The sequence below is a fragment of the Tauraco erythrolophus genome, chromosome 23 (genome assembly GCF_009769465.1).
Source record: "Tauraco erythrolophus isolate bTauEry1 chromosome 23, bTauEry1.pri, whole genome shotgun sequence".
Classification (NCBI taxonomy): Eukaryota; Metazoa; Chordata; class Aves; order Musophagiformes; family Musophagidae; genus Tauraco; species Tauraco erythrolophus.
Window position 1 is genome coordinate 5569569 of NC_141487.1, and position 19682 is coordinate 5589250.

At 54.5% G+C, this 19682-nt stretch overlaps 1 protein-coding gene across 1 annotated transcript; it reads left to right on the forward strand.

The window, feature by feature from the left end:
• Nucleotides 1–5409: 5409 nt before the first annotated feature.
• Nucleotides 5410–14006, forward strand: KLHL17 (kelch like family member 17). The gene is made up of 11 exons (XM_086625518.1): nt 5410–5629; nt 6056–6177; nt 6648–6869; nt 7892–8008; nt 8788–9001; nt 9090–9234; nt 10138–10305; nt 10649–10737; nt 11837–11910; nt 12933–13114; nt 13778–14006. Exons 1-11 carry the CDS (start codon nt 5419–5421, stop codon nt 14004–14006), a joined length of 1773 nt encoding a protein of 590 aa, XP_086481644.1. The 5' UTR covers nt 5410–5418.
• The last annotated feature ends 5676 nt before the right edge of the window (nt 14007–19682 follow it).

A 19682-nucleotide genomic window follows, 5' to 3' on the forward strand; every position in this document is an offset into this window, starting at 1 on the left:
CACATTTCCATCAACGTTTGCAGTCCTGACCTCTGCGTAGGTGCAGCCGTAAATCAGCCATCACAGTAGCGATGGCGGGACCTGCAGTTCGGAGCAGCGAGTTGGGCTGGTCCCGAACTATTCGATCCCTCTGCTCCCTCACAAGTGCTGGCTCTCCTAGGCTGAACACACGATTAACCCTATGTTAAAAAGGCTGAATGTGAGGTGCTGCGCACTGCCGGTGTCTGTTTGAATTCCCTGGATACAGGTAAAGCGTTAGAGGGGCTGAGAAGGTACTGAACCCTGAAGTGTTGTATTGAGGGGGATAGAGTTTTCTGTCTGTATCAGTGATGCTAATGGGACAGATCCTGGTGGGAAAAATTGCTTGGATTTAGTGTCCTCTTTGCATCTGAATCCTGGGCATATACAACTGGATGATTTCTAACCCTCTCTGTCTTTATTGTAGAGCAGGAAAGGTAGGAATGCAGTATATTTTGTAGTGGGCAGTGCCAGGCCCTCTGAAAGAAGAAAGAATCTGGGATATCCAAGTTTGAGGTGTAAGAGCAGGTAGTATATATCTGCTGTAGCTTGTGAAAACAGCCCTGGTGTCTTAGACATGCCTACTGCAAGAGGATTACTGACGCAAAAACACTGCTAGCCGTCTGGTAGTTTAAAGCTTCTCTTTAGACGCGGGCTTCGGAGCCATGGACAGGGTTCAACAAAGGGGATAGCTCAGCCAAATTAATGGTGCCTCCACCAAGCAATAAGGGAGGTGAAAATTTGCAGGCCTGCAGTGTACTCAGCTGCATCTCTGGGCACTGGTACGAGCTGTATTAGCGCTCTTACTTTGCAGCAGCACAACAGCAGCTATTGTTACTGCCGGCTCAGCTGTTTGTGTCCCTTGACTGTTGAAGGGAAGGAAGAGTCTGCAGGAACACGGGAGCACATCGTCTTCCCAGCCCTGCTCCCAGGGGAATAGAAGCTACTTGCACTTGTGTGCACACCCACGCAGAAGGGCAGGGGCTTGCCCGTGCCCCCTTAGGCTGCCCCTGTCTAGTCCTGCCCTGAGCTTTAATGTATATTGCGCGTTTCCATTCTTTAGGGGAATGTTGAATTGCAGGAGTCTGCTTACTGGCAAATGGCCTGTGACTCCTCTGAGAGGGGCTGGAAATAAGAATTCTGATTTCTGGTGTAGGGGAGATGGAGATGCACTTGGAAGCAGTGATTCCTGCCTGTGACTCTTCTGTCAAGCTCCTTCTTCCCCAGGGGTCCATGCTGCTGGTCGGCCCCAGGATGAGTTTTGCTGTGATGTTGTGGAGGGCACTGCTTTGGCTCCGCGGCTCGGAATGGAGATCTGAAGCTGCACAACAGAGTAGTGCTGCCAGCAGCCCCTTCCTGCCTGGGGACAGAGCCAGAGGAGGTCTGTAGGCAAAAAAAAAGGACTTTGTGCCTGGGAGATGGACCCCCAACACCAAGGAAGGGGGGAAACCACTCCCTTCACAAGGAAACTGGCAACATGATGCCACTTTATTGACCTAGCTGCTCTGTTAGTGCCGTGGCACACTGGGGTAGAGGTGAGTGCCAGCAAGGGCTTTACGTCTCATCCTGAAGGTCTAACGGCAGCAGTTCTGTGGGAGAGGCAGTGCTGTGCACAAAACAGGGCTTTGTAGCTGATTTGCCAGAAAAGACGTACTGGAATATCAACATAGGGATAGGGCAGACGTGGAAGTCATGGATTTAAGCGTGATTGTATGTCGGGCCTTAGGGCATGTCATGCCTTAGAGTAGGGGATGTCACCTTATCCACAGCAAAGACTTGTCCCCAACATCTGACCAGCTGTACAGGATGTGTCTGTGCAGTCTCTGAGCTCGCCTGGCAGACACAAAATCTCCATCCAGGCTGTCAACAAAAAGCCATTCTCCAGGGCCTTCCTGGGGAAAGGGCAGGCTCTGAACTTTTCCCTGGAGGATACTCTGTTCCCTGTTTATTGCTCAGCACGCTTCTTTTCACTCTCGGCAAAATATGGTTTTTTGTGCAAAGAGAACAGACCTCCCTTTGGGCAGGGATCATTTGCATTAATTAACAGAGCTGTTATGCATGGCCACGCTCTGTCGCATAGGAGCCAAACAAACGCCTTCTTTTTTTGTCATAACCCAAGAGTTATTACAAGTCAGCCGCCGCATCCGTTATAGCTGATGCGTAACACGTGCATTCGTGCTGCTGCCTGCTCCACAAAAGTGGGCTTGTATTTACTTCCCCACGCTGGAGCTCTGGACACTGCTTTACTGTCTCTTGAGGTCCAGGCACTGTTCCCCATTAATTATATCTTAGCAGCGCTCATAGACCTGCATTTCCTGGGAATTAAGTTTTACAAGGAAATAAGGAATAGTTAGTGCTGCCAGTGAGGCTGAGAGTCCAGGCACAGGGAGCAGCACAAGTGGCAGTGGGGTGTCCTTTCCCTTTTACCCCACTGATTCTGTTCTGATCCGTTAAAGCAAAAGAGCTCTGACGGGAATGAGTTATTGCAGAGGGGGGGACAGTGAGACTGAAGGGGCTGTACCCACTGCAAGCCTTAGGCCAGACCTATGCCAGAGCTCCGGGTGCTTCAGGATGGTGACCTGTCCCTAAGGTGGACAGCAGGTGGGCGGGCTGCTCCTGGGGAGGGATTGCTGAGGCTGTAGCAAAAAAAACATCAAGCAAAGTTGTTCTGGCTGCCTGCAGTGGTGGGTCAGGTCAGCTGTGGACTGTCCCCTGGTGTGGGGATGCTCCTGGGAGCCCGGTGGCTGGGATAGCATCTCCCTCTGGCCCTGCTCCCTGCTCGGTAACGTCTACCTTTTGGCCATTGGAGTCACTGCAAGGAAAGATAATGTCACCCTTGTCGCTGTCTGCATTTGTACTTGTGCAATGACTCAGTGGCAGGGCTGGGAAGAGAGCCCAGCACTTCCGACCCTCTCTGGAAATGCATTTGATTGCTGTGATGCCAATGCATCAGCTACAGCAGCCTTCAGCCTGTCCTGCCCTCTGTGTCTCTCCTCTGCCCGCTGGAGCTGAGTTGTGTGCCAGTCCTTGCCCATCCGGGGCCCAAACCTTTCCTCAGAAGTCTCGGAGAGCACAAGGAGAAGCAGTTCCATGTCACGGCTCCTCTGTCCTGTCCTGCGTTGTCCCCCCGAGTCCTCCCACCGCCGCGGAGCCGGGAGCTCCCATCCCTTGCTGGGGCATGACTTAAGTACTGATGGGGAGAAGTGTGCTCAGCAGGGTGTTGAAAAGAGAAACCAGCTCGAGCAGATGAGGAAAGCCCTCAGGCTTGCAGCTAGGGGGGGGAATAAAGGCGAGAAAGCACCGTCCGCTCTCTGCCACTAAACTGGGTCTGAAAAGGAGGTCTTGAGCCCAGGTAGAGATGCTACTAATTATAAACTGCCTTCGTGTGGGCACCTCTCACCCAGCAGCATCCATGCATGTGAATTAACGTGCCTAGGGATGTGTCAGCTCTCTGCAAAGCCCAGATGAAGGGTGTGGGAGGAGAAGGCCACTTAACTCGTGGGCTCTTCTTCCCTGTCAAGGACATGATGGCATCCTGCTGTCGTTGCTGGAGAGCATCAACAGGTGTTGCCTTTGTTGTGTGCCCCCGAGTCTTCCCTGCTGACGGTGTGATGAGGAATCTCGTATCACGCGGGATGATGCAGATAGAAGAGGGCATTGCAGGCTTCTCTCCTGCGCAGGAAAGATGTTTATTCATCTTTTTCCTCCTTCAGACTCTAGTAGATGATACAATTGCTATTTAAAAACGAATAGATGGCTGCATTCGTGGCTGAGCAGGCACAGCGTGGTGGGTTTCTATTTTTAGGCTCAGCACGGCTGGCGACGTGTAGGTGTCGTGCGGAGCGCAGGGGCTGAGGGGATTCTCTCGCCGCAGGGATGCGGGGGCAGGCGCGCGAGTGCAGCACACGGGCTTTTTTTCTTCAAGCTGCCTTTTTCTCCTGCTCCCTCCTCCTTCTTCTTCCTGCTGCTCAGTCATTCTCTCTTCACTCCCACACCTTTCCTTCGGGTGCTGCTGGCAGGGAGGCAGTCGAAACACCATGAGCAGCCTAGGTGCAGGGAGCATGGAAAGAGAAAACATATTTGCACAAATAAATGCCCTTATTCCTTGATTAGGCAATTTTTATTTCCTGTGAGCCGATCAAGTTTACACTCATGCTTCCTGCCTGGGCTGTCCCAGATTGTGTGGAAGGACACAGTCGACGCTCAGTGGCGTGTACGTGTGCAGACTGAATTCTGCATCAGGTCTCAGCTGCCCGATCTCTGTCCCTCTTGTCAGCCTTGTCAAACCAAAACCACCTGAAGTTCCAAGTTACCTCTTGGAAGGACAGCCAGGGTCTCAGAGATGCTTCTTCCAGGGAGATCTTGGAGCTCTGCTTTGCCCAAGCTGCCTGCTAGGCTGCTGCAGAACAGGACTCTGCGGTGCTGGAGCAGGATTGTTCGGTGCAGCCTCGAGGCTGTGGTGAGGTTGGACGTGTCTGGGTAGAGGATGCTGGAGGGAAATGGAGACCAGGATCCTGTTCCCTAACTGACCACCTAGGAATCCCCAGCCTCTGTCTAAAAAGAGGCCTGAGAGATAAAACGGCAGGAAGAGTCAAACCCCTGGTCTGCAGGATTCTGTGCTGGGACTGTAGAGCTCTGTACTGCGATTGCCTTTGCCCTCTGCCTTATCCTCCGGAATTGTGTAGGCACAGGAAAGACAGCAGCTCTCTGAGCTTAACTTTTGAAGGCAGGTGCATGCATACGAATCTCCTAGGATGTTCTGGAAGCTGGAAGGGAACAGCCACCGCTCGAAGACTGCGGTCCATAACATCACTCTTGCCTTTCAGGATATGGGATTCCCTGGTTATTTTTTGTTTAGGTTAATCAGGTGGTCATATTTTCTGTCTTTAGTGGTCTATTAAAGCTGTACTTGATCAATGCAGGACTGGCAGGCTCTGGTGAGACTTCTAAGATCAATGCTTCTGCTGATATTACATGGAAATGCACCTTGTTAGGCTGATTTGGAGATGGTGCAACTTCAAGGAAAACCAGTGTGAGCATGTATCTTGTAGAGCAGTACCCTTCTGAAGGCAGGTAAGGAGGGTGTCAATCCAGAGATGAACACAGCTGGGAAGCAGTGTCACAGAACAGAGAAGAGTCTCAGCATCGCTTTGCATTACTTGTGTTCCTCCAGGGACTGTCTCCTGCCCGTCGCTGGTTTATGAGCAGGATGATGTTTCCCTGGCAGAGGCTGGTTAGACAGGAGCCGTTCTTGTGCAGGGTCTTTGAGCGGTGGCAGGCATGCTCGGGGGCCGTGGGAACTGTCTGGGGCTAGAGCTATTCCTGCCTGGGTAATGCTTTGGTTTTCCCCCATGGCAGTGCCGCTGAGAAGGGAAAGCCCACCATCGACCACCTGCAGCCATGGAAGGGGGTGTGCAGCTCCTCAACCGTGATGGCCACAGCATCTCCCACAACTCCAAGCGGCACTACCACGATGCCTTCGTGTGCATGAACCGCATGCGTCAGCGCGGGCTGCTCTGCGACATCGTGCTGCACGTGGGCACCAAGGAGATCAAGGCGCACAAGGTGGTGCTGGCGTCGTGCAGCCCCTACTTCCACGCCATGTTCACAAGCAAGTAGTGTCCTCTCTTCCCCACGGCCAGGGTCTCCCTGCTCCTCAAACCCTCTCCTCCCTGCAAACCCCTTCCCTTTCTGTCCTGCTCCCTGTTCTCACTACCCTACCCTATGGAAATGTGATGCCTGTATATCATCTCTGTGAGCAAGTGCAGTAATATTCCTCATTTGGCTCCCTTCCATGAAGCCCCGTGCCTATAAACCCCTGCACAGCTATCTTGATGCCCATCCTGCAGACATGGATCCCATTCCCTAGAGTACACTGCTGCCCTTCCTTGCTGAGAGGTGGACAGGAGACCTTCCTTGGCCGTGTTGCTGGGCTGTGGGGGTGAATGCAACTTGTTCCGTGCATGGTTGAGTCTTCCTGCAGGGAAACAATCCTTCTGTGGGAATTTGTTCATGTCTAGTATCTGTGTTGCCCCAGATGAGATGAGTGAGAGCCGCCAGACCCATGTGACGCTGCACGACATTGACCCCCAGGCCCTGGAGCAGCTGGTGCAATACGCTTACACGGCTGAGATTGTGGTGGGCGAGGGCAATGTGCAGGTAGGAGCTTCCCCCCAAATCTCTCTTCTCCACAAAGCCGTTCTGTACGAGACTTGCCTCCTGGGGACTCTTCTCTCCTTCTGCTCAACACTTTCAGCTCTTGTCCTGTGATGGCACCTGCATCTGGCAGTGGTCAGGGAGCTGATCTCCTCCCCTGTGCCCAGAGGTGTGGTTCCTGCGACTGCTGTGGCTGAGGTGGCTCCTCCAGGCACTGTGCAATGGCCAGGTCTTGTCCTGAGCATCTGCCATTCTCTTGCCATTTCCTGGCCCTGTGGGGAGCTAAGGGTGTCCCTCTCAGCTGTTCTTTGGCTTAATCCTATTGGAAACAAATAACGCTCTGTCCTCTGTGCGCTTGTGTGCCTGAAGGTGCTCCATAAGCCTGTTCTGTTACTGACTTGCAGTGAGACGAGGGTGAAAATGGTTTCCTTGCCCTGGAAACTCTCTTTTCCCCCATTCTTTTCCACTGCCAGACACTTCTTCCTGCTGCCAGCCTGCTTCAGCTCAACGGTGTGCGGGATGCTTGCTGCAAGTTCCTACTCAGCCAGCTTGACCCATCCAACTGCTTGGGGATCCGGGGTTTCGCTGACACACACTCCTGCAGCGACCTCCTCAAGTCTGCGCACAAGTATGTCCTCCAACATTTCGTGGAGGTGTCCAAGACAGAGGAGTTCATGTTGCTGCCTCTTAAACAGGTGAGGTCCTGAGGGGAGTGTGAAGGTATGGGTGTGGTGAGGCTTTTCGTGCTCTGGAAGGCACAGTGTGTGTGTCAAGAGCCCAGGGAGCCTGCACGGAGGGGACAGGCTTTGGCAGGGGAATGTACCCAGATTCTGTGCTTTGATCCTCTCTGTTCAATGGAGAGACAATACATGGAAGGAATCCTGTCAGAGGGTGAGCTTAATCTCATGTGAAGTAGGGATGGGAGGGTAGCACAGAGGGTATTTGCTGAGGCTGGTGCTTGCCACGCGAGCTCTGAGCACACTGCCCTCTCTCTGGGAGCGCAGCCCAAGGAATAAGTCCTGGCTGCCGTGATCACGTAGCTGTGATGTTTAATTCAGAGCTCAGATAATGTTTTCCACTGCTCTTCATGTGGTGCCAGTATGGGCCCTGGCTCGTGGCTGCCTGCAGGGTGCTGTGCTGTGCCCTGGCAGGCATTCCCAGCCCTTGCTCTGCGTCACCAACCCTGTATGGTCCCTCCCCAGGATACAGACACCTCCCTTCGTCCGTTCTCGAGGCAGTGGGTGCGTGCAGAGAGGGAGGGTGCACATCTCCACTTGCTCCAGGTCTGTAGTCCTTGGCAGGTGAAGTGAGCGTGCTGGGAACAGCCAGGGCACCTGGCTCTATCCCATGAAATACTGAAGGGACACGTGCAAGCAGAGTCTTCTGCCTGATCTCACTGATGTTGATTGGAAGTGTCAGGCATTGCAGCAGCTTCAGACACTGAACAGGGCGAATGAGCCAAGGAGGATGATCGAGGGTAGAGCTATCTCCACACACAAGGAGAGGAGAGGCACAGCTGCAGCTGCCTGGTTTGGGGGACCCAGCTGCTCTTTGGATGCTTCTGCATCCAGTGAGACAGAGTAGCTCAACCTCAGCCACGAACATCTGCAGGAGGCAGGGGCTCTACTGCTGGGCTGATTACCTGGGGGTGTGAATCTGTCCTTTTTCCTCCCAAACTGTACCAACTGACACGTGCCCTTTCCACCCCTCTCTGCAGGTGCTGGACCTCATTTCTAGTGACAGCCTCAATGTGCCATCAGAGGAGGAGGTGTACCGGGCTGTGCTCAGCTGGGTCAAACATGATGTGGACAGCAGAAGACAGCATGTCCCCAGGGTGAGTCTGCCAGGGAAGGCAGCCTGGTTCTACCCACCTGCTCCGAGTGCCTGGTCTGGGTGGATACACAGCTGGAGGAAGCTTCAGGGCGGCCAGAGGGCAGGGACAGCAGGTCCCTGTCATACCACTTCCAGTCCAGGCATAGATGAGAGTGTTGCTGAGAGAGCTTGGTCTCCCAGAGTGAAGTCCAAACTACTGACAAATCTGAGAGAGATGCCCTGTCTGTCCCGTGGCAGCTTGGGCATGCCAAGCTCTGGGGGGTATGTGGGCAGCAGGAGAGGTCAGCCCTGCCTGCGGCCTGCCTGAGCTTTCCTGTGCATCCTCAAACAAAAAGCTCAGGCAAAGCTGAGCAGAAGTTCTGGCTCCACCTTGCCCCTGGCATGCACTCGAATGTCCCTCCTGCGGGCGATGCAGGCAGCATGGGGCATGGGGAGGCGGTGTCTGGGCTCTGCAGCCCCACAGCGAGGATTGTTACTCGTAGCATGAGTGTTGGAAGAGGATGTGGGTACCAGCAGAGGGTCGGGGGGGGTCTGGGGTGGCTGTGGGACATACCACAGCCAGGCTGAGGGCTCCTGGCCCCACAGAGACATCAGGGCTGAATCGCTGCATGTGCTTTGGTGCCCTTTGTCACCAGCTGCCTGTCCTGCCAAGCGAGCAGGATGACATCTCCAGGTGGAGTCAGCCTTGCCCAGGTCCTTGGGGTTTGTAGGGGAGATACAGGGCAGCGCTGGGACGAACTCTTCCCACCCTGCCATGGGGTGCGACTCCTCTTCCCTCAGCTGATGAAGTGCGTGCGGCTGCCCCTGCTGAGCCGGGACTTCCTCATGAGCAACGTGGACACGGAGCTGCTGGTGCGGCACCACTCGGAGTGCAAGGACCTGCTGATCGAAGCCCTCAAGTACCACCTCATGCCGGAGCAGAGAGGGGTCCTCAGCAACAGCAGGACGAGGCCACGGCGCTGCGAGGGGGCCAGCACTGTGCTCTTTGCCGTGGGTAAGGCTCTGCCACGCGCTCGCGGGCACGCGGACCCCTTCCCAGGGCCTTGGACTGTCGTTTGCTCCGTTTGCCATGCTGTGTGCAGGTGGGGGGAGCCTGTTCGCCATCCACGGGGACTGCGAAGCCTACGACACGCGGACGGACCGGTGGCACATGGTGGCCTCCATGTCGACGCGCAGGGCCAGAGTGGGCGTCGCGGCCATTGGGAACAAGCTGTATGCCGTGGGCGGGTAAGGAAGGCACGGAGCCGCACGCAGGGAGCTGGCAGGGATGCCCTCGGTGGGTAAGGAGGGCATGGAGTCATACGTGGGGAGCTGACGTGGATGCCTTTGGCGGATAAGGAGGGCATGGAGCCACATGCGGGGAGCTGGCAGGGATGCCCTCAGTGGGTAAGGAGGGCACGGAGCTGGCAGGGATGCTTTCAGCGGGTAAGGAGGGCACAGAGCTGGCAGGGATGCCTTCGGCAGGTAAGGAGGGCACGGAGCTGTGTGTGGGGAGCTGGCAGGGATGCCTTCAGCGGGTAAGGAGGGCACGGAGCTGGCAGGGATGCCTTCGGCGGGTAAGGAGGGCACGGAGCTGTGTGCGGGGAGCTGGCAGGGATGCCTTCAGCGGGTAAGGAGGGCACGGAGCTGGCAGGGATGCTTTCAGCGGGTAAGGAGGGCACGGAGCTGGCAGGGATGCCTTCGGCGGGTAAGGAGGGCACGGAGCTGTGTGCGGGGAGCTGGCAGGGATGCCTTCAGCAGCCTCTGAACACAGCTGGCACCGCGAGCGGCGCAGAGCTGCTCTGAGAGCAGAGATGGCCGGCAGAGCGTCCCAGGGCCACCCTCCGGATGAGGCAATGGGGTGTCTCCGGGTTGCTGACTGCAGGAGCAGCAACTGAACACTGCTCCGCTGCCGTTCCGCGCAGTGAGTTTCCTAGCTCTCTGCTTGCTGGTGGCTACATCCAGGACTCGCGCTGCTTCCTCCCGTTTGTCTTAGCCCCATGCCACTGGAAGCTGGGCAGGGGGAGAGGGGGGGGTGGTGACAGGGACCTGAGGCTGTTGGTCGGCTCTAGAGCTGCAGGACCAGCCCACAGCCTCACCTGCAATCCAGGCTTCCCAGCTCTTACGTGTTCTCCCTTTTTCTCCCTACAGCTACGATGGCACCTCTGACTTGGCCACAGTGGAGTCCTATGATCCTGTCACTAATTCCTGGCAACCCGAGGTGTCCATGGGCACCAGGAGGAGCTGCCTGGGTGTAGCAGCGCTTCACGGCCTTCTCTATGCTGCTGGGGGGTACGATGGGGCCTCGTGCCTGAACAGGTAGGGGATTGCCTTGCTACAGGCTCCTCCACTGCTCTTGCATGCACTGTCCTTGGCACTGGGTGCCCGGGGAGCCCACGAGGCCTGCTCCCCACAGATGGACTGGCCCCAGAGTAGATGTCTTGCAATCCAGCTCTGTCTTGCAGTGTCTTTGGTTCAGGGTAAAAACCATTTTGTAGGCTTGTGCTAAAACAGAACATGGCCTTTGTCAGTTCTTCCTTCCATTTTCCCTGTCTATTCCCAAGCTTCCTTGGGAGCTGCCCCTGAGGGCCTGTGTCAAAGAGCTTTGACCTGGGCTTTGCCAGTGTCACACCTTATGTTCCTGTGTCCCTGCCTGCTGCAGCGCAGAGCGGTACGACCCTCTGACAGGCACCTGGACATCCATCGCTGCCATGAGCACCAGGAGACGCTACGTCCGGGTGGCAACGCTAGGTGGGTGATGGCATGAGGACCTGACTGATTTCTGATCCAAAGCAAAATGCAAGACTGTCTCTTGCATTTCTGGTGGTTCCTTTTGATGTTCTTCTGTTCCAGTTCCTGCCCCTTCTTCCTAGATTCCCTAGCTGTGAGTCTGAGTAGCCCAACCATTCCTCTGCATTGTCCTGCCATGCTCCCTGCCTCTGCCCTCCTCCTCAGTCTCCTTAGTAGTGGGTTTCATCACATTCTGGAGGCAACTCCTGACGGGACCCACAGTTTGATCCTCAGCTCCTTTGCGCCCCTTCTACTTTGTAGCAAGAGGACTGGCTGTGGATGATCACCTGCCCCTGGAAAGGAAGAGACAACCATTATGAAAGCAGGACAGTCCTTTTACTGATGGTCCAAGCAGTAGTGCAGGGTCAAAACTGTCTTTACTGGGAGTGTCAGAACATTACGTGCCATGCTGTGATGTCTCCTGACTCCAGTGAAGGAGTTCTGTCTCTGTCCTTAAGGAGGATGCAGTGTGAGAAATGGCCACTTTATTGTTTAGTGCAGCTATGGGCTTAATGCAAGTGCCACTCTCCACCCTAGCAGGTGCTGGACCTCCCTGGGGATGCCAGGGCAGCATGCTGCTCCCACCGTCCCTGGAACTGCTGTGCGGTGTCCCTGTGGTGCCTCTCCCCTGCCCTGTTCTCTGGTTTCAGCTCTCAGTGCTGACTCAGAGGTTCCCTCCCTCCCTCACCAGCTCTGCTCTCTGCCTGCCATGGCCTTTATTGGCCTTCCCGAGCTCCAGCCTCCGCTGCTAAAAATAACCCATTGCCGTGGCGGGGAGCACTTGCAGCTCCGGTAATGAGGAGGTCAAGAAGCATCAGGCAAACGAGCTCTTTGGGAAGCTTGCAGCGTGGCAGAGAAATTGCCTGATGAATATTTTACAATGCTCCCTGCTGCAAGGGGAGGGGGAGATGGGGGAGCCCTGGCTGCCCGGGGAGCGGGAGGCACGGTGGCTCAGCTGATACCTCTGTGGGCACCTGTGCAAGAGTTGTGGGAGGCTGTTTTGGGGCTGGGGCCACGCTCTTTAGCTAACTCCTGTGCGTGTGTGTGACTGTCTTTGCAGAAGGCAACCTCTATGCCGTTGGGGGATATGACAGCTCATCCCACTTAGCCACAGTAGAAAAGTATGAGCCCCAGGTAAATACGAGAGACAGCATGCCTGGTAACCCTTTTTCTTCCCCTCTCCTTTTCTGCTTCTCCCTTAGCAGAAAGCTAAGGGCCACACAAGTTGGTGGAGAGCTTAGCAGACAGTGAGAGATCAGCTACGTGTGGTCTCTTAGCAAACTGCTGCCGCAGCTTACGATGTGACCGCTTCCTAGCAGAGCATTGTGGCAGCAGTGGAGCAGAATGCGTGCCCACATGAGCCTGTGCAGCACAGACCTGCCTGCCTCCTTGGAGACTTAAGCCACCATGTGTGACCAGGAGATGGACTGGGCACCAGCCCTCTCCCCTGCATTTCTGCAGGGGCAGAGTATCTGGGGTGCAATCCAAAGCAAAATGAGCCAAAACTCATCCATGCGGTCTCTGAGATACCTCTTTGAGATTTTCAACCACGGGAACACTCTCTATCCCCGTTGCCTATAGGCCAGCTCAAGTTCCCTAGGAAGAACAGTTCTTGTTCATGCCCTGAGCTGTTTCCAGCTTCCAGCTGAGGTCCTTGCTGCATGCACAGCCAGAGCAGTTAGCAGGGCTTGTGGCAGGCTGGGGACATGTCTTGGGCCTGGGGCCTCGCAGCTCTGTTAGAGCAGGCTGGGTCACTGCAGAAAGATCAAAGAGAAGGCCCTGGAGGTTTTTGGTGAGCTGTAAAGCCCCAGTTGTGATGTTTACAGATTTGAAATTGATACAGCTCAATCCCCATGACTGGGCTGGGGTTCAGCTGTGACGTGACTGGTGGCCTGGCACGATGATCTCTGTGCTCAGGCCCCTGGGATGGCAGGACTCCCGCCAGCTGCGGCTGTGCTTTACTGAGCCAGTTGTCAGAGGTCTGTCCTGGGGCCTGCAGCTCCTCCTGCGAGCAAGTTGAAGGGAAAGAACTGGTGTCCCCCCAGAGGTCTTTTTAGGGGAGGACTGTGTGGTTAGAGCAGGACTGATATCACAGGACTGGTACGTGGGGAACAACTTGTACATCTGGCTCATGAGCAAACATTGCCTTTTCCCAGATCAACACCTGGACGCCCATTGCCAATATGTTAAGCCGCCGGAGCAGCGCAGGAGTGGCTGTGCTGGAGGGGATGCTCTACGTGGCTGGCGGCAACGATGGGACCAGCTGCCTTAACTCTGTTGAGCGCTACAACCCCAAAACCAACACATGGGAGAGCGTGGCACCCATGAACATCCGGAGGTAAGGAGCTCTGCCCCTACCATGCTCCTGAGCTGCAGCGGAGCCTCAGCTGCTGCAGTCAGGAAAACGGGGATCCCATCTCACCGAGAGCCTTGCCGTGCTTGGCACTGCACACTGTAACGTGCAGACCGTGCCCCAGGGCCTGGCTAATGCTGCAGTTGGCTGGCTCTGTGCTCTGTGCTGCCTGCACAAGGGCAGCCCGCACTCCCTGCTGCGCTGTGAGGGACCGGTGCATGTGTGCCAGGTGGGCAGAGCAGGGACATTCTGCAGCAGGCGCTTTCTGCGGAGGGATTTATTCTCAGCAGTCTGTGTGGCTGTAAAAAAACAGGTGGTATAGTTGGCTGAGGCCAGGTAGGAGATGTTGCTGGGCTGCAGGAGAGTTTAAAGCTTGGAAATCAGAGGATTTTAGGCTCCTAGGGTCTGTTAGTCCAGTGAGAGGAGGGTATCGAAGGGAAGGGGAAGATCTGACGCTCTGTGCTGCACTCTGCCACTGCCTGCCCGAGCCCCAGCAGATCATTTTCACTGGGCATTTGTGAGGCTAGGTGCTCCTTTTTGTGGGTGGAGGAGCTCTGGCCAGTTCACTGGCGGTACTGAGCCCCCCTACACCCCACATACGCTGTGTTTGAGCCTCACACCCCTGTGGTCTCTGCATGGTTGTTTCAGGAGCACCCACGACCTGGTGGCCATGGATGGGTGGCTGTACGCAGTAGGTGGCAACGATGGGAGCTCCAGCCTCAACTCTATCGAGAAGTACAACCCCCGTACCAACAAGTGGGTAGCGGCCTCGTGCATGTTCACGCGCCGGAGCAGCGTGGGGGTGGCCGTGCTGGAACTCCTCAACTTCCCACCCCCTTCCTCACCCACCCTGTCGGTGTCTTCGACGAGCCTTTGACAAAGAATCAGGACCTACCTTACCTCAAGGGGACAGGGGCGCCTGGCAGAGCGCTAGGCCAGCGTGGCCCATCCCGCGGGGCAGCCGGTCGCTGTAGGAGGAGAGCGAAGGTACCAGCTGCTGCCTCCAGCCCCAGCACTCCTGCGAACCCCCGGAGCCATCCCCACTCTTGGTGCACACATCGGATCAGCACGACCACAGCAGTTAGAAATGTGCTTCCTGGACGAGCACCCTCCTAGAAGAGGGTGAGCAGAAGGGGTGCTCTCTGCTCCGTTCAGACCCATCTCACCGCTCACCCAAAGGGCGTATATTTTCTTTGGGGAGGGGAAACTTTAAACCATTGCTGCTTCTTGGATTCACGTGATCCAGCCAGTGCCACACATACGAGCACAGCCAGCCTTGGAGGCTTCTAGGAGTCCTGTGGGGTGGCGAAGGTGGACAGCACTCCTCCCAGGGACACGGCTGAATGTGCAACCGCTCCTCTGAATGTCACTGTAGCCAAACTCTTTACCAAGCCTATTGTGCACTGTTAAAGACTCTGAGGCCACCGCATGGTTCTCAATGGTGTCTAATTGATGCCTTAAAATACACAAACAAAAGAAGCCCAGCTAAGGGACAGGGCCTGGAGGAGGTGAGGTTTGGAGTCAAAACTGGACGCAGCATCCTGAACCCTCCAGTGTTTCCACACTCAGCTGGCCCCACCTCGTTCACTAAGATCCCAGCTGACCGTCGCTCTGGGGAGTCCCCAGCCAGGCGAGTGGGTTGAATGACCTTGTTTGTGCCCAGGCCATTGCTGTCCCAGGTTCGAGGGACCGTGCGGCTGCCTGCTCTCTGCATGTGGTCCTGGTGCACAGTTCGACTGGGAACGGATGAGCCTGTTTGCTGTTCGCCTCTCTGCAAAGCAGATTCTGGGTTTATGGAAAGGTATCGATTCTTAAAGAAGAACAGTCCAGCCTTCAAAATGAGGAGGATTGCCTGGCGTTACTTTTTTGGGCATTAATTTTTTGCCTTTTTTTATTTGAATGCTAATATTTTAATTATTTCATATCCCTTTATTTTTTACACTGTCCTGGTATTCCCCATCCCATCTGCTTTTAAGGCAGCAGAAGGGATGCAATTACTTTTTTCATTTGTTGATGAGATGATGACTGTGTCCTGGAAGATGTTCTCTATAGATGTGTGGGTGTGTGTGCATGTGTGAGATACTGTATGTACAGTGAGAACAACACGGAAGGGACCATTTGCAATTAGCGACTCCCTGGCAATTAAGCAACCACTTTAATTGACTAAAGGTTGAATAAATTAGTACTGTAAGTCACAGGCCTGTCCTAGACCCACCTGTGCCATGGAACCTCTTGGGTGGTGTTTTCAATGCGTATGCCATAGGGTGTGCGTACGAGCCTTGAACTGAGACATGTTATCAGGTGTTCTCCGCATTATAGAGGAATGACTCAACCACTGGTACCTCAACAGTGTTCAAATGTAGCATTGGAAATATGGTCTAACTGTTTGTTTGGAACTAGTTCCTTTATCCTTTTTCCCCTGCTCCTTCTCATTTCTCATTTACAGAGTTCAGATTTCACTTGTGATGGTAGTTGTTGCCCTACGTCTTCAAGTGGCTAGAGATTTCTTTTTTTCTCTTTTCTTTGGGGTGAAAGGAGAGTTTGAGACGAGACAGGGACTCCCCAGCTTAAGACAATTTTTACAGCAATCTGATTTCTCCTGGACAGATGCCTGCATGTTTTACAAGCCCACTTACAGTGCCTAACATCAGACACCTGAAATTACCAGCAGCTTCTGAAAATCTGGGCTGCTTCTCTCCCCAGGGAGAGTCTGGGCTTCTCAGGCTGAGGCAGCTTTTTTGGCTTTTAGAACACACTCTAAGTCTGCTTTTCATCCCCCTCTCACTTGCCAAGCCTCTGTCCCAGCCTGTCACAGCTCAGCAACTCTCCCGCGCCTCTGTATGGCAGAGGACCCTGCAAATGTCCAGGCTCTGCTCAGGCAGGATGCCTCTTGGTCAACGTGGCAGTAGGGCTGCCCTAAGTAGGTCACACGCATCTGCTTTGTTCAAAGTAACGATGAAATCGGTGAAGCCTGCTCTGTTGTGTGCGTGCGTACGCATGAGCGAGGTCTCAATCTTTTTCTTCCCGTTCCTATAAGCAACATCAGGATTTTAGTCTCTGCTGGACTCGTATCAATGAGCACACTCGAGGTGCCCCTGGCTTTAGGGTCCTCTTTGAAGGAGGATCAGCCTAAGACCCCCACGGCCATGTCAGAAGTGAAAGGTGCTGGTGCTGGGCCTTGGCCCGACGTGCTGAGGTCCTGCCGAGGCTCCGCGTGAGCAACAGTGGAAGGACGGCGGAGCCCAGCCAGCCCGCGGAAGGGAGTGCTGTAGGAGCAGGAGGGGTTGTACAGGGGCAGAGGGGGGCTGCTGAAGGGAGAAACAGGGCTGATTTAGACAAGGAACGAGTTGTAGCAGTGGCTCAGCATCTGGTCCAGCTGTGGCTGCTGTAGCATGAAGGGGGCTGCTGCCTTGGGGTGGCAGGCAGGCAAAACCAGAGGGGAAGCGAGCAGTGTAGCAGGCTGAGGAGAATTTTTGTGCCATGTTGCCCTTGGCCCCAGTTGTAATCTTTAGCAATTTACACTACAAATGGTGTGCAATGCTGTCCTGCCTCTTGGGGATCAGGGAAACGGGCAGCGTGACTCCTGGCACCCACCAGCTGGGTACTGAGCAATATCACCACGGAGCCCGTTCTGCAGAACCCTGGGAGGAGGGAGCCTTTTGTGTGTCTGATGTACTAACTATGCAGGTGCTCGCTGCTTTCCTGTAAAGGAGAAAGAAGGAAGGACAGGGAAAAATAGTTCCCCAGCAGTTTGCAGGGGTCCGGAGCACCCCTACCCACACTGTGTGGACACGAGGTGTCAGCATCTGCCCTGGGAGGTCCCAGGGTGGAATTGCTTCTGGTGCTGCACGCCCCTTGCCGAGCAGGAGGCCTTGGAAGGGACGTGCGTCTGTGTCTGTCTGTCTGTGCGTAGTACCCTATCTGAGGGGAGGAGAACTGTTAACTGTGTTTGGCTTCTCGGCCAGTTTTAGTTAGTGGTGTCTCACCTAACATGTTACTTGTGCGATTTCCCACGTGAGCTTTTCCCACTGGAGGAGCGTCCCTGAGCGGGTGGCTCCAGGCTGTGTGTGTTGACGTGTTTCTGCCAGGGACCCCGGTGTCAGTCTGCAGTGAGACAGCAAGGCTAGGCAGGAGCCCTTGCCCCGACGGGGGGAAGAGGCTCCCTTGGCCTTACTGGCAAGCAGACCCAGTTTACTCCATGTCAAACCGTCGTCACTTTGATTTCTCTGTAAGTTATCTGACTTATTTATGTGGAACTCTGTTTCTCTGAATTTTTTGCACTACATGGGATTGGGGGAAGGGATACAAGCAATAGAAGCCAACATGTACAATAAAGACGTTTTCTTGAATACCGGATCCCGCCTCTTGCATCCTTCCTTTTCACTTCCCTGGCCCCGCTCCTGTGGCGCAGGGACCCACTGTCTGTATTGCCCTGTGCAGAGGTGAGGAAGGAGCCCCAGGCAGAACATAAGTGTGGCCAGCTGCTGCGCAGGCTGCCGGGCATCTGTGCCTGAGCAGCCACGGGTGACATCTCATCTGCCTGGGTGCAGCCATGCCAGGCTTCCAGGCGTTTGCACGGAGCAGGGACAGGCACCCATCTGGAGGCCACTTTGGACGTGCCCTGCCATTGTGGACGTTAGTAGAGAAGGCCAGAGGAGCCAAAGGCACCTTTGAAGGAACTGCTGCCCCACAGGTGAGCCAAAAGAGCGGCTCTGAGCCCAGGTCCCAGCCCCGTGCTCAGCTGGCTGGTGCCGGGTGCCTGGCCAGGGAGATTGCTGTCCCAGGGACAAGGTGCTTCATTTTCCCAGAGGGGATGCTGTGCTGGGGCTGTCCACCGTTCTACGTGCCTTCACCCTACCCCAGGGAAAGAGCAGGGCAAAGATGCTAATGGCATTGGAGACTGCTGGGAAAATCCCAGCCCAAGGCCTCGGGGCTTTGGTGGCAGACTATTTACACCTCTTCCCACCATTAAACTCAAGTTTGGTCTCTCTAGGACTCCACCTCCAGTGCTGGTGACAGCTTTCCACTGCAGTGGAAAGGAAAAACAGATGAGAAACACCCTCCTTTACCTCCAGCTGCCACGTGAATGTTGCCTGGGGGCAGGTGTTGCCTGGGGGCAGGTGAAGCTGGTCGCCCCTTCAGCGGAACAGAGAGGCTCTGCAACCTCAGATCCACCTTCGCTCGCTGCCCCAGCCACTGCTGCCTGGGGGGGCAGAAATACTAAGCCCATTTCATGGTAATGGGGGTGCTGGGGGTGAAAAGAGCAACAAGAAGCTGCAAGGCAACATCCCATGGGGCCTGAAAAGGAACTTTCCCATGCGTGTGTGCTGCAAGCCCCGCAGGAGAGCAGTTTGCCCGGCAAGCAGAGATGGAGAGATGCCCTCAGCCACTGGTCACAGCTGGCCCTGCCAGCGCGGTGGTGTCACTGGTGTCCCAGGGAGCCAGACCTGCAGTAACAGCAGGAGAGAGGCAGTTATATCACTATTTTGAGCTGTAAGGTTTTATTTGGAACAAACACGTTGGAGGAACAGCACATTTCTGGTCACAGTGCTGACCGCGTTAGCCACGGCCCTTAAGAGGAATCATACTTTTCCTGAATGAAAGCCAGTTGTTGCTGTAGGCTGTAATTTTTGATCTCTGCCAGGAGGTACTGGGACGTGGCTTTGCTGTTGGAAAGTTAATTCACAGCTGCGCAGAGAGAACAGGCAGATGGAAACAGAGTCTAACAAATCCAGTACCTCCATAAGACCTCACATAGCAAATCCTAGTTTGATTCAAGCAGGTTTTCTAAGAAAACATCCTCTCCCAGTTTTAAAAATCCCTTGTTGAAGAAGCCATCACAGTCCTCTGCGAGTTATTTTGCTAAGAAATAACCTTTCCTGTTGAAAATGTGTGCCTTGTTCTTGGGTTCACACTTGTGCAGCTTCACTTTCTCTGCATCTCTCCTTGTTCTCTCTCTGCCAGCTGACCATCACAGGTCTGCTCCCCGTGCAGGCGCTTCCAGCCTCGCTCCATCCCTGTAGCCTCTCTGCTACCGTAGCAAGATGGAGCTGCTGGACTGTCACTCGTAACAGCGTGGAGACAAAACCTGCTCCCTGGAGCAGCCATCGGAAACGCTCATCCCAGAGAACAGTCCCTGTTCACAGTCGCTATTGACTCTGGCTGCCCAGTCTGTAATGTATTCATGGATCTCAGACTTTGTCAGGTTTCAGAGCCGTACTAGAAAGTTGCATGGATGTGTCACATCACGTGCTTTATAGTAATTTCTTGGATCAGCACTGTTATTGATATTAACTAATTTTTTTTTTTCAAATGTTGTAGCAATTAAATTAGTTTGACAAGATCTAATTTCCATAACCCCAAGTTGATTTGTATTAATTACATTCTCGTCCTTTAGTTTTTAAAGTTAATCAAACTCCATAACAGCTGTTACATCATTTTCCTAGGACTCAATGTCAAACCCATAATTACTGAGACGATCTTCTTTGCTCTTTGAAATATCAGTATCTCCATTAACTTACGCAATTTCTTTGGAAACTCCATGTTCCTGCAA